The sequence below is a fragment of the Castor canadensis genome, chromosome X (genome assembly GCF_047511655.1).
Source record: "Castor canadensis chromosome X, mCasCan1.hap1v2, whole genome shotgun sequence".
Classification (NCBI taxonomy): domain Eukaryota; kingdom Metazoa; phylum Chordata; class Mammalia; order Rodentia; family Castoridae; genus Castor; species Castor canadensis.
Window position 1 is genome coordinate 35,500,921 of NC_133405.1, and position 26,312 is coordinate 35,527,232.

Genomic DNA, 26,312 nt, shown 5'->3' on the forward strand with positions numbered 1-26,312 from the left:
CTACTGCCTGTGTGAGACTGTGGTTTAACAACTGTTATAAAGTGGTTCTGTTTGGTCCAAGTATTTTCAGTGTAAAATTATGGTAGTGTTGTCTTTGATTATTAACTGAGATCTAGGATACTTTTGCACATTATTGTTTATCTTGATGCTGGGCTGCTGTTCTTAGGCCTGTACTCTGCAGAGCAAGTATCCTGCGTACATAGGTGCATATGTATGTACGTGTGCACGTTTGTTGAGAGAAAGGGAGAGAATTTGTATGAATGTTGAGCCTAATTTATTGAAGGATACCAATAAGTGTTACTTACAATTATTATTATTGCACATGAGCATAGCCATATTGTGACTCCTGTTCAATAGATTCTCTGGAGATGATGATAATTACCGAGTGGAGTGAAGTTACCTTCCCCTTATCAAAAATCATATCTAGACCCTTAATTTTGGAGATTTTGAAGATCCTGTGACTGTAGATGTGGCACAGGAGGCCTCAGAGGAACCACTACAGCCAACAGTACAAATGTGCTGGGGCCCATCGCTTTGCACTTCTGGGAAAGAGCCTCAAAGAGACCAGTCCATTCAAATGTGCCAGCATCAGTCATGGCTCTGAGGAGCACAGAGGGTCATAATGATAATATTTACTTTGAAGCTGCTCAGAATTCCAGGCTCAACTGGGCTCTGTTGAACTTGGAAAACACACAAGAAGCAGGATTGAGGCATACTACAGGAGCCAGGGGAAAAGGGCAGTTAGCATTCTATCAAGGTCAGGAAGCAATTGTTTCATTCTTCTGTCTCTGGGAAAGGCAGCTGCTCACCTAAGACAGCTTGCCAGCAGTGGTCAGTGTCTAACAAGGCATCACAGGAGAAAACTTGCTGTGGTTTGTAGTATCCACTAATTTCCGTAATGTCATTACTCCCACCATAGCTGATTTTAAGCTACCAACATGACGTCACTTCACCTGGGCTTGGGAAGAGATGCAGGAAGCAGACCAGCTGGCTGAAGCACGTCATAGCCTGCCAGGCCTCTGCAAGATCAGGAAGGAGAAAAGGGAAGGTCACAGAACCAGGCATGACCTTGTCCCTGTCCAAAGGCTCCCTCAGCCAACTGGAGTTCCTGGAGCATTTCCTTTTGGACACCTCTCTATTGAGCTCAGACATTTCTCTTGGTTTATTCCAACATTCAAAGCTAAAAGAAGGGCTGGGGGTATAGGTCAGTGATAGAGCACTTGCCTGAAATGTACTGAGGCCCTGGGTTCCATCCCCAGCACTGCAAAAGTAAATAAATAAAGGAAAATACCAAAGCTGAAAGAGATTTTAGCTCTGTTAGAACAGAGATTGTGGCTATCTTGTTCATTGCTGTGCCCTTAGCAACTTATTATATGTCTGGCTCCTATTAGATGAATGACTAAATGAACAAATACATCATGCCTCAGGGCCTCAATAGCACATATTGGTTAATGCATGGGCTCCAGAATTAAGCCTGCCTAGCTGCAAATGCTTACTTGGACTGTTACTTCCTTTACATTGTATAGATGAGGAAAATATGGTGCGGAGAGGTCAAGGAACTACGAAAATTCACATAGCTAATGAGTGGCTTAGTAACCTAGCTCTAAATCGAGGACAAATTGTAGTACCTAGAGTCAGGCTGAGGTGTAGCTCAGTGATGCAGCACTTGCCTCACATGCATGAGGCCCTGGGTTCCATCCCCAGCACTGCAAAAAAGAAAGAAAAAAAATATGTGTGTATTTATTCCCAGAAGTGCTTGGCACAGAGTAACTGCACTATAAACAATCACTATTATTATCACTCCAACCTTCTCCTTTTATGGGAAAAGAGACTGGGAGCCAGTGACTCAGGTCACCCAGTAATGTAGTGGTGACCTGGCTAGTACTCTTCATTTCATAATTTGCAAGGACTTAATTGCACAGGTGCCAGGTAATGCAGGTATTAACAGCAACTGAGGAAAAGAGCTAAGGCTTTTCTTTATTACAGTGTTGTTTTTTTATCAGGTGGTGGTGTTGGGGTTTGAACTCAAGGCCTTGGACTTGCTAGGCGGGTGCTCTACCACTTGAACCACACTCTAGCCCTTTGTTGCTTTAGTTATTTTTCAGATAGGGCTTTGTGCTTTTTGCCCAGGATGGCTTCAGACTGTGGTCCTCCTACCTAAGCTAAGATCACAGGTATTGAGCCACTGTGCCTGGCTATCTTACACTGGTTATTATTATTGTTTTTTTTTTTTTGTGGTACTGGGGTTTGAACTCGGGGCCTACACCTTGAGCCACTCCACCAGCCCTTTTTTGTGAAGGGTTTTTCGAGATAGGGTCTCCTGAACTATTTGCCTGGGATTACTTTGAACCGCGATCCTCCTGATCTCTGCTTCCTGACTAGCTAGGATTACAGGCATGAGCCACTGGCTCCCGGCTTACACTGGTTTTTAATCCAGGCTGGAGAGGTCAACATCAGACTGTCTCAGGGACTATAGTTTGAAAAAGCATATTTTGTAAAGTATATAGCTTTACCTTTAAATGTTTCCAGAATACTGTCTACATTAAGCTAAGTGACAGGAAATCCTCTCGGATGGTGGAGCATGAGTTATAAAGGGTTAAGAAACCCTGCTGTCCACTATGACATGCTCTGGGAGGGTTGGGGAGGAGGAGACAGAGGGAAATTGACCCTGCGGGACTCCTCAGGTTTGTTGCTGGAATCTAATTGCCAAGTTGCCACCTTCCTGTAGGGGCGTGCAATCTGCTGACTTGATCCTAGTGAGGTCATGTGTGCCCCACCCTCAATACTGCACCCAGGGCAGCCATGGAAGCTGACCACATCCCAGTTTCAGGCTGAGTCTGTGCCAGCCATTGAGAGAGAGCCTCCCTCCACCCCTGGGTTCCACAGTGATTGCAACTGGGAATGGGACCACTGGATAACCATAGGAAGAGCTGTCTTGATTTTCTGCCCTCTTCTAATACTGCATTTATTCCCACTCCCTAGACATCCGAGTTCTTGTCTTCCAGACCTTCATTATCTGGCATCTCATTTCCATAGCCCTTCTGTGCTGGCAGGCATCTGGGCATTTTCCCTGTTGTTCATCCCTGCTACTTGCCCTGCCCTGCCTGCCCAGCCCCCACTTCTCCAGCTGTGCAAACAGGGTGGGTCCCAGCTCTGCAGTGCTAGTCCTGAGGCCTTCCATGTGAAGCTTGGCTGGGTACTCTCCGCAGTGCGTATTCTCTCTGAGGATTCCTAGGATGAGGCACTCTGGGTGCTGGGGAGATGGGGCCCACCACTCTCTAGGAGCTGCAGAGCATTCAGTAAGGAACTCACGTGACAGAAGGGGGGTGGGTGGGGACATACATGGAAAATCCGTTAGACATAGACAAAGACTGGCTAAAATGTACCTTGAAACTCAGAGCTTAGAGGGGAAGTGAGTTACAGCAAGGCAGCCACCCCTGTGTTCCCACATCAGAGGTGCTGGCTCCATTTACAGTTGAGCTGTACCCCTACCTTAGGTGGAGTGGTGGGTGATACATTCCACTGCTTGCTCAAGTCTGTCAAAGACCCCACCTCATCACATTTTCCTTGGGACCCAAATATTTCCTGTTCCTTTCAGGCTGGACGAATCCTCCTCTTGGAGAGTTTTTGCTGCTAATGGATATAGCAGACCCTGGCTGGGAACCTGATCTGTATGAAGAATCATTTCCGTACTCCCTGGCAATACACCACGTTAGTCAGACCTGACTATGAAATTGGGCAAGGGGCCTGGTAGCCAGGCTCAATTGAATGTTCTCCTTGTTCTCTCTCTCCCTCTCTCTCTCCCTTCCTCCCTCCCTCCCTGTATCTCTCCCCTCTCTCCACCCTAGAAAGCTCTCATCATAGGCAGATATTTTTAAAAGCACCTCCTGTTTTCATAGCTCATTATTCAGGATAAAAGAGGCTTAGAAGATGCAAAGCTAGACACGCCCAGAGGGTGGAGAAAGATGGAACATTTTTGGTTTCTAGTCAAGCAGCTCTAGCCCAAGCCCTGCACCGCCTTACAAATGTGTGCTGTTGGTCCCAAGGGGAGATTTCTCAGGCCAGGATTTGCCCATTGCAAACCACTCCTGACTGTGAAGAGAAAGCAAGGTTCACTCTCCCAGTCCCAGGTTGGGGAGGGTAGTAGAAAGAAAAAAGATGTAAGGTAGTGTTAGATTTTCAAAGGGCAGTCCAGAGTCATTATTAACTACTGACTTTTATTCCTGCTATTGCTGAATCACTTGGGGTGGGTGGGAAAGGTGGGGGGGCCAAATACATTCTGAATCCATGGGTATTCTAAGTATTTTTAGTGCCTAGCTGCAGCTTGTGGCTTCACATCAGATTCTTGCCTAACTCCCATGCCACTACCCTTCAGATTATGACTTGTGATGTCTTATTCACTAAGCGGCTCCAGGTTGTGGCTTGATATCCCCTGGTCTCCCAGGAGCAACCTCCCCAAACCTTCACCAGACAGCCCCAGCCCTTCCCTCATGCATGGCCTTAGTGTGAAACTGAAGACTTTTCAAATTCTAGTGGTTTGATTTATTAGTGTCCTGCAGTCTATTAAACAAATAAATGGCTAGTTTATTTGAAATTTAAGGAGAAGAATAATTTGTGACCTGTTAAGTTTCCTCCCCACTAGCTAAAAATTGTCTTATTGAAAGCTCAACCAGGCTGGGAGGAGAAAACAGTCTTCCCACCAGAAGACACATCAGGACGCCAATGGAGTAGAGTCTTGTTTGGGCCTCACAGGGAGGTGACGTGAGGGCTGGGAGGAGAGCGTATATGACAAGGGATCACTGCCCCCCTTTTTAAAAAAAATTAAAATAACCCTTTAATATTTATTACAAAAACTCTAAGGTTCCACTTCGAAAACCCGGAAAATACAGAGAAGTATAAAGAAAGAAATGAAATGTACACACAATCCCACTACTCAGAGACATACAAGTATATTATACTTCCTTCCAGTCTTTTTCTAGGTATAGCTATACCTCTTCATCCATGCCCATAACAGAATTTCTTTTTCTGCCTCTAAAAGCAATGCATACTCAAGGTATGCACTTCTGTTTCAAATAACAGAAAAAATCTGAAGAATAAAAATGGAAATTACCCCAATTCTAATACTATGAGGTGAATGCTGTTGCTAAATTGGTGCACTTGTTCCTTCTGGTCTTTTTCATTTAACTGAGATCATACAATCCATGTTCTCTATATGCTTTTTACTTAGTGTCTTATCCCCTACATTTTCCCATGTTTACCTGTCTCACTATGTGAATGGACCCTAACTTGTCCTTTTGTTTTTCAGGAGAGACGGGTTTGGGCAAGTCTACCCTCATGGATACCCTCTTCAACACCAAGTTTGAGGGGGAGCCAGCCACCCACACGCAGCCAGGTGTCCAGCTCCGTTCCAATACGTATGACCTTCAAGAGAGCAATGTGGGACTGAAGCTCACAATTGTTAGCACAGTGGGTTTTGGGGACCAGATCAACAAGGAAGACAGGTAAGGAAGGCAGTGGGATGGGAATCTGCAGGGAGGAGATTACCATGTATGCTGGGGCCTAGCCTGTCTTCCCAGAATGGTGTGGACAGGTAGCAGGTCCCTCATCCAGAACCCCTATCTACAGCAACTTGTTCTACTCTATACACTGCCCAAAGAAGGTGTTTTTCCAGTACACACGGGTGGGGTTCAACTCAGCAAATACTTCTAGGGCTCCTACCTTGTGCCAGATCCTGCTGTGCTCTGACAATCTTAAAAAGGAACAACTTAGTCTCTGCCCTTGAGGCACTCAGATGGATTTTAAGCAAATAATTTCCATACAGAGTGGTATGTTCTGTAAAGGACAGGGTACGAAGGGGTAAAGGACAAGTTGCAATGAGACTACAAGGGTGAGAACAGTCACTTCCATGCAGGGAGGTCAGGGAAGCCTTCACAGAGAACATGCCCTCTGAGCGGACTCTTGAAGGATGAATTGCATTGCCAGACTAACAAGGAATGGGAGAGAGGGCAGTTAGGAAGAGGTAACTGCTTGTACAAAGGCAAAGTTGTGCAGAACATTCTGGTATGTTCTAGGGAACTGCAGCTTGCTCTGTTTGGCTAGACAGGCAGAGTTACTGGGAAGCAAATGAAACTTAAGTTTCATGAAACTAAGTTGTAGTCATAAGGTTGTATTAGTTTTCTGGAGGGTCCTTTGAATTGTACAAACCCTCACAAAATCTAGACCTGCTCTGGAGATAGCAGTTGAAGTAAACTGGGGGTGGGGGGCGGAACATAAGGGGAGGCAAGCCTGCAGAGATCGATGTGATATCTGGAAAGATTTATAGAATGTCCAAATTTGGAGCTATTGAAAGGTTTTACAAAGTAGGATAATGTAGTTTGACATTTGAAAACAGTCCTTTGGGGTAGTATGGAGATATACTAGATAAGCAAGTAGACCAACCTAATTATTGGACCAATTAGATTGAAGAAAGAGGTAAAATAGGGCTGAGATAAAACCAGCAGGAGTTGGTAGATTTCCTTGTTTGGGGTTGTGAAGGCAAAAGAAAAAAGAAGAATCTAGAATGGGGCCTAAATTTCTAGCTTTGGCAACTGGACAAATGGTGGTGGCCATTTGTCCATAAGGGAGGGAATATAAGAGAACCAGGTTTAAGATAATAAGGTCTGTTGTGGGCATGTTGACTTTGAGCTGTCTGTGGAAAATGCAGGTATAGGATGACCTTCAGGGAAGCTAGTAGACTATACAGAGCCAGAGGTCTGAAGAGGGTCTAGGCTGGAAATACAGATTTGGGTTAACCAGGTATAGGTGATATATTCCAACCATGTAAGAATGCCCAGGAATCAGAGAAGGACGCTGAACTAAAAAACATTAGGATGGTAAGTCAGGAGGCAGAGGAAAAGATGTCTGAGAGTTGTTAAGAGGAGAGCCGGACAAGACTGTGGGGTTTTAAGGATGTGTGTGAGCGAGGGGTGGGGCGAGGCTCAGTGATGAAGATGTGAGGGGAGCTGGGGTTGGGGAGAGGATGTGGGTTGACACCCTCTGCATTGAACCAAAAGTCACGTGTTTACCACGTGCCTGTCTCAGAAAAGGTCAGTCATCATTTTGAGCAAAACGTATGCTCATCCTTTGAGAATTCTCTTGCTTCTTAGATGAACTGTATCCAAAATTCTTTTATTTTCCTCTTAAAGCTACAGCAGCCATACTCCTCTCCCTGTTTTTTGTTGTGTTTTTTAAAAATTATTTTATTAATATATGTTAGTTGTACAAAGTGAGGGGCTTCATTGTGATACTTTCGTATTTACATACAGTGTACTTCGATCATGTTTACCCCCTATTACTCTTTCTTATCCCCAACCTCACCTTTATTAGACTTATAAGTTTTTTTTTCTGTGATGGATTCATCTGGAAAAACACAATTTTTTGTGGGACTGGGGTTTGAGCTCAGGGCTTTTTAGTTGCAAAACAGGCACTCTACTGCTTGAGCCATGTCTCCAACCCCATGTCCTTTTTTTTTTTTTCAGATCTAGATTCTGCATATGAGAGAAAACACTCCTGTGCTGTCCTTATAAGGAATTAATATATGTAGTTTCTCAAGATGATGTAAATTCTGTTTTTCATTTGAAATTCTAGAAGAAGCTCATTCTCTCTTTCTCTCACTCTCTCTTCCTGTTTTCAAAAAAATTTTTTTTTGCAGTACTGGGATTTGAACTTAGGATGTCTGACTTTCTAGGCAGGCACACTACCACTTGAACCATGCCCCCAGCCCCCTCTCTGGGTCTGTAGCACAGGCTGGCCTCTAACTTGGGATCATCCTGTCTCAGCCTCCCCAGTGCTGGGAGAGGCTGGCAATACTTCTCTTTTTCACACTCTTGCTTCCTGTGATTATCTTGTTTGATTGAGAATACACTGGACCCTGCCCCACCGGGTAGTAGTGTTAGGCCACAGGGTAGTTAGGGCACAGTCTGAGTGCTAAATCTTAATCTCAGCTACAGAGTTTTCAGGAACTCCTCAACTAAATTTCTCACGGTTCTTTCAGCTACATACACTCAACCTGTCTAACATTGGACAACACCTTGATAATGATGGCTTTGGAGGGCTGAACAGATTCTGCCCCTTGGAGGCTAATCTATTTCTTTTATATTTTCAAATATTGTTAGTATTTTTCCTGATTATAAATATGGTGCATACTTATTAAAAATCAAATCAGTAGAAATGAAAAGCTCCCCTGGAATTGGGGTAGGGAACAGGGGAGGAGTTGACTGCAGGAATCTGTAATAAAAAGTAGTCTTTGGAGATGGGGGCTGTGGTTCATGCCTATAATTCCAGCTACTTGGGAGATAGAGATCGGGAGGATCATGGTTCCAGGCCAGGCCAGGCAAAAAGTTCACAATACCCCATCTCAACAAACAAGCCAGGCATGGTAATACATGTCTGTGGTCCTACCTATGCAGGAAGCTATAGGCAGGGGGATCACAGTCTGAAGGCTGGCCTGGGCAAAAAGTCTGAGCCCCTATATGGAAAATAGCTAAAGCTAAAAAGGGCTGGGGGCATGGCTCAGGTGTCTAGCTGACCAGATCCTGAGTTTAAACCCCAGTACTACCAGAAGAAAAAAACCAGCAACAATAAAAGAGCAGCATTTTGGGGAGCCAGCTGTGGTGGTACATACTTGTAATCCTAACACTTGGGAGGCAGAGGCAGGACTGTGAGACCCTGTCTCAAAAAAAACCACAAAAAACAAAGCCGTGTTTGTTACATGCTGTCAGGGTCATTTTAACCCAGATACGTCAGTGTAGCTGCAATGAAACAGGGCATCAGAAAACCGTGTTTTATCCAGGGCACATGCTTAAACTGGCAAGAGCTATGGCTGGATCTTGTAGAAGGCAACCATTTAAAAAATGCTGGAGAAAAAGGAACCCAAGGGCAAGACTGTGAAGGACAGGCTGGTGAGCCTATGAACTTAGGCTTTGATCTGAGATACACCTGCCTAGGTTCAAATCTCACATTGGCATTTAATGGACCAGGGACCTTATCCCTCAGTTTCAAATCACCTGACAAGGGTGGTGAAACATACTTGACGTGTATACCACATGAAATGCTCAAGCCACACCTGGCACAGAGTAACTGCCTAATAAGCAAAAGGCATTCTTATTATCATGATTTTTATTGATAGAAGAATGGAGGGAGCATTGTATCATGCAACACATGGGAGGAAATGATAAATGGTGTCCAGGAAAATAAGAACTGAAAATATCCATTGTGTTTGGCAACAGGAAGGTCATGAATAAATTTAGGAATAATAATTCCAGGGGAAATGTGGGGAGAAGTTAGATTGCCACAGTTACTGGGTGAGAGAGAGGTAAGGACGTAAAGACCTCAGAATAGCAAAAAAGAGCAATAGAACAGAAGAAGCGAGTCCAAGATCAGATTCACATTTGCACAGAAATATAGCATATGTAAGTCAGCAGGAGAAAAGCGACTATTTAAGAAATAGGATGGGAAAATAGGCCATCCATTTAAGAAAAAATAAAATGAGACCCTCTCACATAAACACCATTCACAAAAATAGATTCCTGTTGGACTAAAAACAAACTCTAAAAATACAAGGAGAAAATGTCAGGGAATATTTTTATAACTTTGGGGGTAGAGAAGGCTTTTCTAGTCAGGACACAAAATCCAAAAGTCTTAGAAGAAAATACTGACTGATTTATATTCATTAAAATACGTATGCACATACGAATAAAAGAAAAACTAAAATAAAATAAGAATAATTTTACATATCAAAAGATACCATAAAAATGGTAAAGCTACAGCCAAGGCAAAATATTTCCTATTTGCCACTATAATCCCATGAAAAATAAACAGGTGATTGACAGAAAGAGAAATATAAATAGCCAATTAACATAGGAAATGATGTTCATTCCATTTCCCCAGTGATTAGGGAAATGAAAAAGGAAACAATGAAGTATTTTTTAGCCATCAGATTTGCAAAAGTAAAAGATGGTATAATATACACTAACACGAGGTAATTTCATTCATGTCAGTGGGAGTGGAAACTGATACAGATTTTTTAGAGGGAAAATTTGGCAGCATCTATAAAAATTTTAAGTGTGAATAATTTATGACCTAGCAGTTCCACTTTTAAGTACACAGCCTAGAGAAACAATTGCACATGTTCACGAGAAGCATACAAAAAGGCTGTGCACTGCGGCACTGACTATCAGATTTAAAAAACTACCGGGTACAGTGGCTCATGCCTGTAATACTAGCTACCCGGGAAGCTGAGATCAGGAGGATCGAGGTTCCAGGCCAGGCCGGCAAATAGTTCTCTAGTTCCGTAGAGCAGTTAAATGAATTGTGGTACAACCATACCACAGGATTCTATTTAATTGTTTTAAAGAATGAGATAGCCAGGTGTGGGGGCTCCAGCCTGTAATCTCACCATTCAGGAGGCTGAGGCAGGAGGATCACAAGTTTGAGGGCAACCTGGGCTACATAATGAGATCCTCTTGAAAAACCAAAAACAAGAAATAGAAAAAAAAAAAAGACAACAAAAGAACGAGATAGGTCCATATGTACTAACATGGATAGAACTCGAGGTCATGTTATGTGAAGGAAAGAAGTTGCAGAATGACACACAGATCATGATGGCATTTGTGTAAGTCTTCCCCCCTCCCTCCAATATTTCTGTATGTAAATACGTAGAAAAGGTCTAGAAGGATAATCTAGACTGAAAATAGTGATTACCTCTAAGGTAGAGAGAAGGTATATATGTATTGCTTGCATAATTAAAAATAAATTAAAAGGGCTGGCCGCCAGTGGCTCACGCCTATAATCCTAGCTATTCAGGAGGCAGAGGTCAGGAGTATCACGGTTCAAAGCCAGCCCAGAGTCGTGAGACCCTTTCAAAAGAACAGTCCTGGATGCTGTTACAAATGTAAGATGTGCCCTTCGGGTGAACCTGCCATCAGTTGACAGTACTTTCTGCTTGAGAGAAATTACAACAGGTCACCTGTTCTCAGCCTTTTCGCGCACCCTGTTATTCCCTCCTTCCTCCTCCCTCCCACTCAAAATAAAAACAAGAAACACTAGGAGAGGAAAAAAGAAAATACCCAACACAAAAAATGGGCTGGTGGTGTGGCTTAAGTGGTAGAGCACCTGCCTAGCAAACGTGAGGCCCCGAGTTCACAGCCCAGTACCATGAAAAAGTTCAACAGATACATATCAAACACCCACTGTATACTCATCCTGCAAGAGTTCAAGGCTTAGCTCAGCCTTTCCTGAGCACCTGCTCACCAACTTCTACCCTGCTGTCTGAGCTGGGGAAAAGAGATAAGGCAGTAAAAGGAGACAAGAGGCCAGAGGCGGACTGAGGATGGAGCAGATGATGAAATCTTAAAGAACAGAAGCTTTGAGAAGAAAGAGGAGGGGGCAGCTTGACCATGGGACATAGTAACCAAGTTGGTATGGGGGAGTCAGTTTATCAACTATTAAATGTCTACTATGTGCCAGGTACAGTGTGAGGCACAGTCTTTAGTTAAAGAGCTATGGCTTACTGGAAGGGACAAATATATATACATACTCTGCTTAATGCAGTGAGTGTAACAGAGGTGAGGGTGAGGTAGAAACAGGAAGGGTAGCAATCGACCAAGTGTTGGTGGTGGGAGCTTTGGGTGGAGGTTGCTGACAGGAGACAACAGGTGTTCAGGAAAGGCTGAACTAGGTCTTGAAATCTTGTAGGATGAATACCAGTTAACTAACCAGCATATGGTTAGTATTCGGTATGTATTTGTTGGATGGATGAATGAATGAAATACACATTGGTGGGAAAAAAATTAAAAGAATACTTTTTTTTGGTGAAACTGGGGTTCTAACTCAGGACTTGGCTCTTGCAAAGCAGGTGCTGTACCACTTGAGCCACACCTCTAGTCCATTTTGTTCTGGTTATTTTGGAGATGAGTTCTTGAGAGCTATTTTCCCTGGGCTGGCCTCAAAGTAGGATCCTCCTTATCTCAGCATCCCAAGTAGCTAGGATTATAGGCACTAGCTACTGGCACCCGGCTAAGAGAATACCTTTACATTTTTATCTCAAAATACCAGAAGTATTCACTGGAAATGTTAGCTGGGATACTGGTATGGATAGAAAACAGTCTACAGTGTGTTGAGGAGTGAATTAGAATTTTTTTTAAATTGAGTAGATGATTCTTTTAGGAAATCTCCACACACTCCTTTAATATTTATTGGGCACCTGTTACGTGCCAGCCCCTGTGCGAGGAAGGAAAGGCACAGGGAAGTGGATAGGAAGAAATGGATGGCTAGAGAGGACTGGCTTGAGAAAGGTTCTCTTGAGACAAGGGAAGGCTTAAGCATGCTTATAGGTTGAGAGGAAGAGGTCAGTAGGAAGTAAGGATATGGCAGATGGTGCACGGATTCCAAAGAGCCTGAAAGGGACAGGGATGATGAGAGAGGCTTCATCCTCAGACACTACAAGGAAACGGAAGGGTGGGTTCATTTTTAGAGGATAGGGAGTGAAGTGGAAGGTGAGTCAGTGTGACCCTGGTGGCCTCAAGTTTGTTGGTCAAATAGCCGGACAGAGCATCTTGTAAGAGGGCAGGGGTCACGGATAATTTTGGAACTTGAGGAAATAGGTGAGAGTTTGGAATAGTCATTGAGGCCAATGGGAAGGGAGTCAATCCAGGCCGAGTAAAAGGATTTTCGCCTTGTTCTGGATGCTCATACAAGGGTGTCAAGATCTGGAGTTTTGTGCTTGTTTCTAACCAACTTCAGCAGCAATGGTGTAGGGGCAGAGAAAGCAGATCCTGAAATTTATCCAGGATCTGGCAAGGAGAGTGGAAGGACAGGGCAGGAGTAGAGATCAAGGTTGTTGATAAAAGAGTGGTTTATAGCCGGGCACTGTGGCATGCACCTGTAGTGCTGGCTACTGGAAGACTGAGGCAGGAGGATTGCTTAAACCCAGGAGTTAGAGGCCAGCTCAGGCAACATAGCAAGGACCGCACCCCCCACCCCCAAATAAATAAATAAATAAATGGTGGTTCAGGTGAGCAATCATGGGATGCAGCTTGGGCAAGGTAATGGAAGGAGTGAGGTTCTAGAAGACTCCGTAAGGTGAAAGGTCAGGTTTAGAAGGATGGAAGATGTAAAAAAGCTGGAAAGATATGTGCTTGTGGTCAGAGAATTGGATGTTAGAGGGAGCTGGTCTGGCTAATGACCAGGCGGGGAGGTGGCTGAAGTGAAGGGAGATGAAGGTTGCAAACTTGAGGCAATCAAGGAGTAAAAAGGCTGAATGATGGGTATAGTAACTCAAATCTGTTATCCCAACTGCTTGGGGGACAGGGATAGGAAGATCATGGTTCAACGCCAGCTTTAGCAAAAAAAAAAAAAAAAAAAAAAAGTTAGTGGGACTGTATCTCAGAGAGCAAGCTGGAGTGTGGTGTACACTTCTGTAATCCCAGCTATATCGCAACATAGGTAGGAGTATTTGCTGTCTGAGGCTAGTTAATCTGAGAAAAAAGCATGAGACCTTATCTGAAAAGTAATTAAAGCAAAAGAACTGGAGGCATGGCTCAAGTGGTAGAGTGCTTGCCTAGCAAGCAGGAGGCTCTGAGTTCAAACCCGAGTACCAAAATAAAAAAAAAAAAAGAGGCTGAACATTGATGGGTTGTTTGCAGACACACTGAAGTCACCAGAATGGGAAGAAAGAGTGAGCCAGGTGACACTGGAGGAAGATGGAACTGGTCTCCAGTGAAGGTGGGAGAGTAATAGTCTAATGGGGCCAGAAGGAACTACGTGCCTGCCCTCCACACCTGACCTCAAGATGCACAGGTTGTGGGAGAATGAGAAGCCTACATGGCAATGGCAGCTGGCTCAGTTGTCCCCAGGGGAGGGTTAGGTTTTGGTCAGGGTGAAGAGGCAGATGACACAGGAGTGTTTGGAAGGAGGACTCCAGCAGGATGGGTCCAAGGCAGACAGCACAAAGTAGAGATGCATGCAGAGGAAAGAAGATGTGACTGGAAGATGGTGACAGGGCAAATTGCTATTATCACTTTCAGCATTGTCTCACTAGACCTGACCCTGGGGTATCTTGATTTTGGTTATGTTTAAGTATAGCATCTGTAGCTGGGCCTTGTGGGTTTCCAGAAGGCTGGTCACTGATGGCTCTGTTTGCTGAGAAGACTGGCACAAGGGAGAGGAAGGAGACTAACATGGCTTCCAGGTGTCCAGAAAGTGTGATAAGAAGGTGGCAATAACATGGGAGCGAGCGAGACCATGCAGGGACAGCGCACGTGTAATGTATGGAATGACAACAGAGATAGTCGGGATGCAATCTCAGAGATGGGCCAAGAATTTAGCTAAGGCAAGTGAGAACAGTTATAGAGGTAAGAGATGATGGGGACAGTGTTTCAGGAAAGGATGGGTCAACATTATCAAGAAAGATGACAATTGAAAAATGCTTATTGAGGGGTAGAATTATTTTTCCATAATATTTTATCAGTCAGCTTTCCACCAATGTGACAAAAAAAACATCAACTTAAAAGGAGAAAAAGTTAATTTTGGTTCACACTTTCAGTCCATGGTCTGTTGGGTCGGGTCTGTTGAATTGGGCCTGTGGTGAGGGAGGGAATATGGTGGGGGAGTGTATGGTGGAACAAAGCTGCTCACTTCATGGTGACTTCCGGGAAGGAGAGGGAGAGAGAGAGAGAGAGAGAGAGAGAGAGAGAGAGAGAGAGAGAGACAGGCGAGAGGTCCCACCATGACCTAACTTCCTTCCACTAGGTTCTACTTCCATTGTTTCTACCACATCCCAGTAGCAGCACAGCACAGGCTGGAGACCAAGTCTTTAGCATATTGGTCTTTGTGGAGGGTCATTTAAGATCCAAACCAAGCTGGGCCTGGTGGAACACACTTGTAATCTTGCATTTGGGGGAGGCATGAGGATCCCAAGTTGAGGCCAGCCTGGGCTGCATAACAAGACCACGTCTCAAAAAACCAAGCGCTGGGACTGGTGGAATGGCTCAAGTGGTAGAGCGTCTGCCTACCAAGTGCAAGAGATTGCATTGAATGGATAATCCACATTTTCTTTATCCAGCCATCATTTGCACTGTTTCCACCTTTTGGCTATTGTGAATAGTTTATTATTCCTTCTTCGTTCACTAAATCTCAGTTCACTGGCCTTCTTCCTATTGCTAAACTTGTCAAGCTGCTTTCTGCCTCAGAATCATTTTTATATTTATCATTCCTGGCTGTGTAGAACGCTCTTCTAGATCTCTCCACAGCTCTCTTGTTCTCATCCTTGCGGTTCAAATATCACATCCTCAGAGAAGCCTTCCAGGATCACTGTATATATACATATATATGTGTACATGTATATATGTATATGTATGTATGTGTGTATATATATATGTACAAATATATATATATATACACACACACACACACACAATCTTGGGGGGTTGAACTCAGGACCTCAAGCTTGCTAGGCAGGCGAGTTAGCACTTGAGCCACTCTGCTAGCCAATCGCTGTATCTCAAGTGCCTAGTCCCCAGTCACTTTCCATTCTACTATCCTATTGTAGTGTCTTCATAGTGCATGTCACCGTCTGAAATGAAGCACTGTCTAAATAGAGTGGAGGTTCTTTTGTGCCATTGACCCCTTTACTAATCTAGTATAGCCCGTGGGCTCATTCTCAAAATAACAGTTTTGAGTGCCTAAAATGTACCAATACAGTTACCAAAACTATTTAAAAACTCGGTTTAGTTGTTTTTGTGCTTTTCTGCCAATTCCTGAAATAACAGTATCTATTTGTAGGCTTAATAATTATTATAACTGAGAAGTTAGGATGAGCATAAATGCTATTTTTAGATATTTGGAACCACTGGCTGGGAAAGAGAAAATCTCAGTGATTTCTAGTGGGTGTGAAATCACAGATGCTGAATCATTTCTATAGGTTGCTATCTCCATTTGTAACCAAACTGCTAAACTTTAGCCAGGGATTAGTGACAAAAGTGCACTTTTTTTTCCTGTCCAAGTTCATGGGTTCTCTGAATTCTCTCCACGGGCCCCTTGGAGGTCCATGGACCTCAGGTTAAGAATACCCATCCTTTTTTTTTGAGACAGTCTCTCTACTAGCCCAGGCTGGGATTATAGGAATGTGCCATTATGTCTGGCAAAACACCTGTTTTAAAAGGGAAAAGATTAACTGTAGTGATGAGCAAGGTTAGAGTCTTTTGGAGCTGTTTTTTGCTGGAGATGGGAAGAGACTGTAGTAAGCCAGGGAATAAAGAGCTAGGAGAAGCTGTCCTCTGAAGTTGTCCGTGGAACTTGAGTGAGGAACATGTAGAAAGGTCCAGCTGAGAAGGCCATGAGAAAAGCAGCATCTTTGAAGGACACCCAGGTATCCCCTAGAGGAAGAACGAGTTGGTGAGGAGGTTCTATGGGAGTAAGGATTTTGTTTGTCATGGAGTGGAGTCCAGTGAGCACAGCAGAGGAGGCAGAGATGGCCACTGTGGGACAGTCAGCCACAGGGAGGGGAGGGAAGCAGGGTAGTAGGTAGAACCCTTATTGTATTCCAGACAGCAGGCCAGACACTGGGGATACAAAGAAACTATGACAAAGATGAGTCACCCATTTCAGATTCCTCTAAACCAAACCCTAGTGTCTGATTGGCTGGTTTGACTGGTCTGATCCGTGCACCTTTTCAGAGACTCTGAGAGCCAGAGCCAGAGGCAGTAGCAGTTAAGATGAGCATGGGTATCACTGGAGGTTTAAGGGGAAAAAGCTAAGAAAAAAACCCTCTTTTTCCCCGCTGTGTTCCTTTTTGCAAAGCAAAAACATGAAGAAAAAAATGAAACAGTGCCATAAGCAGATCATTCAAACTGGCCAACCCCCCTCAAATTAGATGAGCCTAGGGGATGCATCCCCACCCTCAGTCTTCAGTCTGAATTCTTCAGGAACCTTCTAAGGATCTTTGCCATCAAGCAACCCTTTGATGCTATTACCCTTCAGAACAGTGATGGCTCAGGGATCAAAGGAAGGAAGAAAGGACTATATTTTTAGGTTTTTCTTTGGGGCTCCAGAGACACCCTGCATGCACCTGGATCTCTTCTCTGTGTGTAGCTCTCAGAATCTAGGATGTTGTGATTTTTTTAAATGCTGTTTTCTCTTCTCAACTAGGGGGCTCTTTCAAAACGGATCAGGTTGGGGGCTGCTGCAGGTGGGAGGCATTCGTTGGGCCCAGCTCCTTCTTTGATCATGTTCCATTCTAGCAGTGGTATCTGAAAATTCCCTACCCTGGGGCCAGGGAACAAAACTCTTCTTCCCTGAAGGAAAGCAGCCCCTCCAATGAAGAGGCAGCATACAGACTGGAAGATGAGAGCACAGGCAGGGATGAAGCTGAGCTGACCTACTTAGAGCAGAAAGGCACTGTATGTAGGGGTGGCAGGGATGTCCTGGTCAGGGACCAGGGCAGGAAAGAGGGAGGTTTCCCAGGGAGGCTTAGGATTGGGAGGAGAAGAGGGCTGACTATTGTTTAAGAAGGTTTGATGAACTAGGCGTGGTGGCAAAGGAGGATGGCAAGTTTGAGAGCAGCCTTGGTTACATAGTGAGACCCTGTCTCAAAAAAAAAAAAAACCGGATGCTGGTGGCTCTCGCCTGTAATCCTAGCTATTCAGGAGGCAGAGATCAGGAGGATTGCAGTTCGAGGCCAGCCCGGGAATAACCCACACACACAAAATAATAGGCTGAAGGAATGGCTCAAGTGATAGAGAACCTGCCTAGCAAGTGTGAGGCCCTGAGTTCAAACCCCAGTATTACCAAAGGAAAAAAAAATAGGGGCTGGGTGCTCTTGCCTAGTAAGGGCAAGGTCCTGGGTTCAAAGCCTATCACCTCCAAAAGAAAAAAATAATAATAAAGAAGCATTGGAGGAAATGAGAACCACAAAAATATGTGGACCTTGGGGGAACTGAGTGGAGGGCTCCACTCAACTCAGCAAGATTTCACAGGATGGGCCAAGGAAAGGACTCGTGTACCCAGCTTGCAGCCTAGACATGGTAGTGGGAGATGCAGGAAACTGGCAGGGGCTGATCAGGGAAGGAAATGAGCCTAAGCACAGATTGTCTGAGGGCCCGTGCCTTTCAGGAGGACACAGTCCATCTGAGCCGACACCAGTCCTTGTGAAGCAACAGCAAGCAATCCAACATCACATTTTTTATGCTCCTGGGTCACAGAAGGGGTTTTTGAATTAAGGGGGGAAGGCTATAGGCAGGAGGTAGGCCTTAAAACAGCCCTGAAGTGTGGGAGAGCAGGGTTGGGATGAGGAGAGAGAAATGGGCATTCCAGAGTGAAGGTATACAGGTGGGTATAAACTGGGCTCATGTGGAAACTGAGAATGTAGCCAGGCTAACAGGATTGGAAGCCCACTGAGGGGGGATAGAGGAGTCCAACAGGATGAGAGAGAGTCTGATTCAAGAAGGCACTTTACATTTCTAAAAGGGACTGTGTCAAAGTCCAAGTTTTGGATGGAGTGCAACCATTTCTCTATTCTCCACTCTAGCTACAAACCCATCGTGGAATTCATCGATGCACAATTTGAGGCCTACCTGCAGGAAGAACTGAAGATCCGGAGAGTGTTGCACACCTACCACGACTCCCGAATTCACGCCTGCTTGTACTTCATCGCCCCCACAGGTCATTCGCTGAAGTCTTTGGACCTAGTGACGATGAAGAAGCTGGACAGCAAGGTATGAGGTGGGGTGAGGGCTGGGGAGGAGGCTCGAGCAGGGAGTGGCTGGGAGGCTGGGTGAGCTGGACTCACTCATACTGACCTCTTGTACATAGTAGATACCAGACTCCAGAAGAGGTTTTCATGGCATCTCATCTTCCCCTGTCACTCCATAAAGTTGATCTTATTGATCCAGCTCCGGGGTTACGTGCTTTGTCATCTGGTTTCCCAGCACTGGGGATGGGTTTGCCCTGTGCTGTTTTTCTGCACTGAGCCTTCTTGGAAATAAGGATATATACAAGCAAGATGGTTGTCCATATGTAGAGGCACACTCTTTAGTGATGGAAAGGTGTTTTTCTTTGTCCTAATATTAACTGGCATGTCATACGCAAAGTCATACGCAAGCATGACTTTGTAACATTTCTTAAGCCCTTGTTATGTGCCATGACTGAACTGAGTACTTCCTGGAGCATCTCACCTACTCCTCACAACATTGTGAGGTCAACAGTGTTGTTACCCCATTTTACAGAAGAGGAAGCTGAGATTATTAGAGGTTGTGACTTGCCTGTTGTCATGTAGCTAGTGGTAGAGTTTAGATTTGAACCCAGATCTGTGACTCTATGTTATATTGTCTTCATGCCTGAAAAAGATGGTTGGGGAAAGCAGGCATTTCCTGCTTTTCGCAGAAACTGAAAAATGCAAGTCCCACACCATAAATAAAATTAGGCAATGATTCTTTGTGTTAAAGGATTCTTTGGTATACAAACAAATTGACCATTAAGATTCTTTTAAAAGCTTAATTACTAGCTCCTTCTCCCCTAACATTTAGCATGTGCCAGGCACTGCAATGTTATTTTACTTCATCCTTCCAGTAATCCAGTGTGATGAGTACTATCATTCCCATTTTACACATGAGAAAACTGAGGTACAGAGAGGCAAATAGATTGCTCAAGGTCAGACAATTTATAATGGGTCTGGAATTTGGACCTAGCTCTCTCTAGTTGCAAGGTATTTTGTTTTACAAAACCCTAATTTATATTCAGTCATTTGGTAGCATTTTCACTATAAAATTAAATGTCAGCTATAATCAGAATAGGAGCAATTTTTCCATTTTTTGCAGCAATGAGCTCACTGTTCATGAATAACACACTGCTTTTGAAATGTCTCCATGCCCAGCATGCCCTTGTATAGGGCAGCAGTGAGCCATGTGGCTGGCGGCCTGGTGGGTGGGCTGCATTAAGTAAGCAGCTTTTGACATATGTTTATATAGTGTGCCAATGGGGACTTTGTCAAAAAGCGACAGGGAGAATTGGTTCTGCCTGCTGTTCCACCTTGGCAAGGGCTTTGACATCTCATCCCCCAAAGACTTCAAGGTAGGTGCCTCCAAGATCCAGACTTTCTCTGACCCAGCACCTGAAACTCTGTTTCGCATAAGTCTTTAGAGGTATTCCTAAGCCAAAGTGCAAAGGAGACAGGACTTTCTTTTCCAAGTCCAGAGCTCCTAGAGCTCCCTTTCCCAGGGCCTTAGCACCACTTGTGCCACCCCACTGGGATCTGCTGGCAGCAACAACTATGCCTTCCATGGGGATCTGAGTTTAGGTGTGCTCTCCCAAAGCCATGCTCAGGTGAAGTTTCCTTACTATTGGCAGTAAAAGCCTTGTCCTGTCTTGGAGAGATTCCAAGCATCAGGGTTCATTCAGGTGGGTTGAGCTTTGGGGTGGCATTAGGACTTTCTCCTGCTGTCTGAAATTGAGAATTTATACCAGCTTTCGTTACCTGGAAACAAATCATGGGATTCAAATAGTGTAACCCTCTCAGGTCAAACTGATAACAGGAAATTGCCACCCAACTGGGCTGCTGCCAGCAAGAGAGCTAGGCATGCTTAATTGCTGAGTACTGATTCTGCCTCCCTTCCCTGCCACCTCCCATGTGGGTCCATATCACAGGTTGCCAGGGCTAGCCTAGACTGGAACAATTACTGTTAGCACGGAGCGGCCACCTCTCCCCTTGTCAACCACAGATTCCTAGCTGTCATCTTTCTGCTTTGAATCACCTCAGCAGTGACCTTGATAGCAACATACCACACAGCTCATCAACTTGGATCAGAACTGGTAGAAAGCTCCTGGTTAAGATTGTGGATTTAGGAATAAGGCTAAACTTGGATTTGAATCTTAGTTCTGCTACTTAGCTATCCCGTGGCCTTGGACAAGTTACCTCTTTGTGGTTCAATTTTCTTTGGTAAAATAATAGTAATAATAGCTCTTTGGAGGGTTGTTGCCAGGATTAATTGTGTTAATCTGTGCAATGTACTTACTTTAGTGCCCAACAGATAGTAAATACTCATTATTGTTTAGTATATTGTTGTTTGGCTACAGAGGTGGTCAGTCCTACACCAAGGGGTTGAGCTGCCCGTTAACAAATGTTTATAGTGTACCTATAGGGACTTGGCCAAAAGTGACACCAGCTGATCTGGTAGCTGGTGGAAGTCCCAGGTCCTGCTGCTATCAGTTGTTGATTACCAAAGGTGATCCCACTTTGCTCCTCCTTTCCCTAGGTGAACATCATCCCCATCATTGCCAAATCAGATGCCATTTCTAAGAGCGAGTTAACAAAGTTCAAAATCAAAATCACCAGCGAACTTGTCAGCAACGGAGTCCAGATCTATCAATTCCCTACAGACGATGAGTCAGTGGCAGAGATCAACGGAACCATGAACGTGAGTAGGTGTACAGGGGGTCAACTGTCTGGTCATTTGCTCTCTATTATTCTTATTTTATAAAATAGAAATAAAGTGCCTTCACCAGCCCTCTTAGTATGGCCGACTCTTGATTACCTGAGTCTCAAGTGTTGGTGAGAGAGAATCCAGAACCAAAACAGTCCTCTCTCCAGCGATGGCCACTGTGAAACCTCAGAGATGTAGAGATCAGTAACCAAGGGGAAGGGAAAGGCTGACTGCAGGTGGAGTACGGAGCAGGGAATTCAGACCTGTCCTTCCACTCATCTCCTTGAAGCTGCCCTGGTCTAGGCCAGACAGCTCCCAGAATGCAGAAAAAGGCAGTCAGTCCTTGTCTCTGATCCAAACAAAGCCAGAACAATGGATGTATCAAAAGACAGAAAGACTGAAAAAGTTGGCTGGCTTCTGAGACTCAGAGATAATCTGTCCTCAGATCAGCAAGCCCTCTCCCTCCAGAGGAACAACCATGTATAGCCTCCAATTTTGCTGATGACTAGAGAGATGTTACTTTTAAATACGAGGGTTATGCTTTGCTTTATTAAGTGTGAATGAATAAAAAAAAAGAGTCCTCTTTTCCTCCTCCCCCACACCCCCTACTAAAGGAGTGAGTAATAAAGAAGGCAGAGAGTCAAACATCTCCTCATGCTTCTTTATAATGTGTTGATGCTGTTGCTGTGAAAGCTTCAATGTTGTGATTTCAAGGAGACAGCTAATAGCTTTCAGAAAGCCTCTGCTTCAGAAACAGATTTCTTTTACTCTATTAGAGGCATCAGATTTTCCTAATGACATAATGCCTGGGGATAGCCAAACTCAGGAAAGCCTTGTAATGAAAGCCATTTTTAGAAAACTTTCCTGCTGCCGTTGCCTTCTAAGTTATCATTACAGCATTGGCTGCCACCTCCTATGAATTGGCCAACAAATTAGCATGGCAGGGCAGCAAGTCATTGTCTTGCCTGACTTCCTGCCCATCAGTATGCCTAAGATAGGTTTGTTATTAGAAGTCCCACATCATTTTTGACAAATCTGGCTCAAGGGTAAAGCTATGTGGATTGTGCTAGGTAGATTTATGTCCTCTGTGTCCTACTGTGGGCATGGGAAAAAAATAAAAAGATTAGTGCTTGTTTGTCCAGCAGTCAGGGCGTTTTGATGGAAACTAGGTTCTGTTATGATGAGAAAACCTGAAAGTGCAACCTTACCTACAGAAAAATGGGAGCCCATAGAGAAGGGTTATCTGGGTGGCACTGGTACTGGTGTATGGAAGCATCTAGTCACTTCAGGACATCAGTCCTCATAGATATCTTCCAAATTCTGATTCCCTAAGTCACCAAGTAGCTCTCAGCCTTGTGGTTTGCTTTGTTAGGAACAAATAGGAACTGTGATTTCTCAGCAATCTCAAGGTGACCACACCAAACTACATCTCACTGCATTGTGGATTAGGAGTAACAGTTATTCTGGACTCTGTTCTCAGCTCAGATCAGGCTGGAGCCCTGGGCAGGTTTAACCTCAAAGTTGGAAACTTCCCATGCTATATAGCAGAAGTTCTCCATCATACTATTATGGCTGTCAAGAGGTCATAGGTCCTTTGTTACTCATAACTGTCCAAAGTTTGCCAGTGTTTCACTTCAAAAAACTAAATTCCAAGCCAGGCATGGTGGTATACACCTATAATCCCAACACTTGGAAGGCTGAGGCAGGATTGTGACTTTGAGCCCAGCCTACACTACATAGCAAGACCCTATCAAGAAAAGAAGAAAGGAAAAAAAGCATAAAGAAAGGAAGGAAAACAAGCTAAATTTCAGTGGATTCAGGATTCTCCCTATACTAGCATCACTCACCACTCACTTGCATTTCACCATGTTCTTTTGAGTGGGAAGGAGAGGGTGACCTCTCAGCTAGTGCACCTGGAATTGCACATGCCTGTGGGAGGGGCTGAGTGGGAATCCTGTTTGTCATATATACTGTAATGGGGGGAGAGGGGGAGGAGTCACTGGTATAACATACGTGCACGGAATTGCTTGGCTACCTGCCACCATAACAGAAAAACTGTGTCCAAAGTCTTGAGTCTTCAAACAGACTATGGTGTATGAAACTGAATCATAAGAGTTCTGAGCGGGAGAAATGAACCAAGCCTTGTATGCACATATGAATAAAAGAAAAATGAAAAAAAAAAGAGTTCTGAGCTTGGGTGCTAGGGGGAATGGGTGCTGGCCTTTTAGTTTGGAATCTTGACTCCAGCCTCATAGCCTCAGCCCCTCCACCCAATTGTCATGGGAACGGGATTGGAAGAAGTAGAAGAAACCCCTTACCTAAGCAGGCAGTGACAGCCTTCCTGTCACTCCCCACTAGGGATTTTCATAGATAGTCATAAGAGTAAGAGGTCTCAGCCTCCCCCTTGGCTTGTAGGTGGCTCTGGAAAACCTTTCAGATTGAGGGAATAAGAAAAGGGAGAGCAAGATCTTGTTGCATGCTACTTTCAACCCATGCTCTCTGATTTCCAGGTTGTAGACTTCAATTCTAAATTGCTATGTTATTTAAATTTAATATTCTTTAATTGGCCCAAACCATGGCCAAGGACCAAGGAATAGGCCCCATTGAGTAAGCTCAGTTGGATGGCCATTTGTGAGGTACTGGGTTTGGTTCTCACAAAGGCCTTCATGTTTGGGCCCAGGGAGAGCACACGGCTGGTGAATTGGGTCACAGGAAGGTCCACAGGTACAAGCCCATCCTTCCCCTGCAATAGCAATGGTGTTTCCATTGTTCACATGGACTTTTGTGGGAATCACTAATTGTTGACTTGAGCAAATTAGGCACTGGTCTTGTTCAACCTGAAATAGGGGCAAATATAACCAGTCCTACAACTGTCCACTATGGGATTAAGACCCTTTATAATAGGCTTCATGCAGCATTCAGCTAACTTGCCCTTCTACTTTCTGCCATGTGAGGATGCAACAAGAAGGCCCTCATCAGACAACCAAACCTGCCAGTGCCTTGATCATGGACTTCTGGCCTCCAGAACTGAAAAACCAATTTCTGTCCTTTATAAATTGCCCGGCCTCAGGTATTTTGTTGTAGCAACACAATACAGACTAAGGTAGTGAATCTGGAAACAGACTCCTAGGGAGAGGCTTGAGTGTATCTGTTGTGGGAGCTCTTTGTGGCTAGACGATAGAACATTTGGGGGCACCTCATCAGAGGTCTGGATGAGAGTTACAAAGGCTCCTCTTAGGAGCCTATCCATCATGTGGGAGCAGCAGCAATGCCTCAAAGCTATTAGAGTCTCCTCCCTGGGGCCACCCGTACAAAATGTCACATGTCAGTCTCCTACAGGGACCTGAAAAAAATAGGGAGAAAGTCTGGCCTCAGATGTGGGATAGGACCTGGGAGTGTGGTTGAGGAATTATCTTACCGATGCCCTACTTGACTCCATTCTGGTTTTCATAGCCATGTGTCTCTCAAGAGCAGCAGGGCAGTGGCTCAGAGCCTGGTTCCCATGATTTTCTGCCTGTCATGGTTAGCTGACTTCCAGCAGATGCTATTTAGCTAGAACGCAGAACACAAGGCACCTTGGGTGGCTGGGGGAGGCTGGCAGTCAAAGTGTGGTAGCCTCTTCCTGGAAAGAGCTGGGCATGGGAGCTTGGGACCCGATGGACTCATTTAACCTCTCTGTATCCTAGTTTCCTCCAGTCATGAATGAAGTTTATATTCATGGCCATATAAGGCTGCTGTGAGGAGCCTCGGAAGCGATCTGCTTGCATAGAATTACCAGAACCCATGTTGATGCCAGTTGCAAAGGAGTGGGCCCTACCGTGGGAGGTCTTGGGAGTCCTTGGAGTTCATTTTGGTGGGGGCTGTGTGTTTGAGAGCAAGGAGGGAGCTAGAGGCATCAGATGACAGCAGTTTGAGGAAGAGGGGAAGCAAGTGACCATGTCATTCTGTCTCTAAGTGATAAAAATAACAAGCCCAAGGGACGACAGACATTTCTTATGTCTTCATTTTCTTCTTGTGTTTTTTTTTCTCCTTTCTTGAGCCCAGGGAAGTGCCTCCCACTTCACACACCTTCCTCCCCCATCACTTAGAGCTGAGAGCCCAGGATGAAAGCAGATGATACAACACACTTTCTCTTTCTCACCTCCTCCCTCAGTCTAGCCCTGTGCAGTTGCCTCTCTTTGGCTCTTTTGTGTCATGTGGCTGAAGCTTTGGGGTTTCTGCAGGGGAAACATTTTCCCAGAAAGTGTTTGGGGATGGATTTGATGCTCTTGAAATTTTTAGGTCCCTGAGTCGGAAATGTGCCCAGATGACCTGCTGCAAAGCCAGGTGGCACAGGTTGGAGATGCTTAGGGCCCTGGGCAGTATTTTCAGGAAGTCAATGCTCCCAGTGCCCCATGTGTCACATGCCCAATTGCCCTGTTGATCATTTCTTACTAAGAGTGAAGAGGCATTTCCCACCTCCAGCCACACCCACCTTTCACATCCATATCTTTCTGGGTTGGGCCCCTATTTCGGGGACAGGCTGTGCAGTGGGAAGGGAGGGCTGGGGAGTACCTGAGATGGGCAGCTGAGAGAGTGTGAAGGAAGAGTGATTTTAGCTGCTGGCCAAACACCTTGGGGGATCCATGGATGTCCTGGTTCTGAGTTCCTGTGTTTTTCTGCTCTGAAGAACATTCTTGGGGTCCAGAGCTAAAATGAATAGAAAAGAAGGATTGGCTGTGAGATCATCATGCCGATTAAAGCAGCAAGCAACAGATTGGCTGGGTTTCCCAGACTCAAACTTCCTCTTACAATCTGATTTGCATATCCACTTCCCCCCAGGGATTAGAGTACTCACCTTGGGCTAGAGTCTTGGCTCAA

At 44.8% G+C, this 26,312-nt stretch overlaps 1 protein-coding gene across 4 annotated transcripts in view; it reads left to right on the forward strand.

The window, feature by feature from the left end:
* Positions 1–26,312, forward strand: part of Septin6 (septin 6) — a 67,498-nt gene that overhangs the window by 17,496 nt on the left and 23,690 nt on the right. For all 4 annotated transcript variants that reach the window (XM_074063970.1, XM_074063973.1, XM_074063971.1 and 1 more), the window contains exons 3-5: positions 5,306–5,501; positions 18,563–18,749; positions 21,285–21,446. In XM_074063970.1, coding sequence (XP_073920071.1) covers positions 5,306–5,501; positions 18,563–18,749; positions 21,285–21,446 — 545 coding nt within the window. The remainder of the gene's footprint in view (positions 1–5,305; positions 5,502–18,562; positions 18,750–21,284; positions 21,447–26,312) is intronic.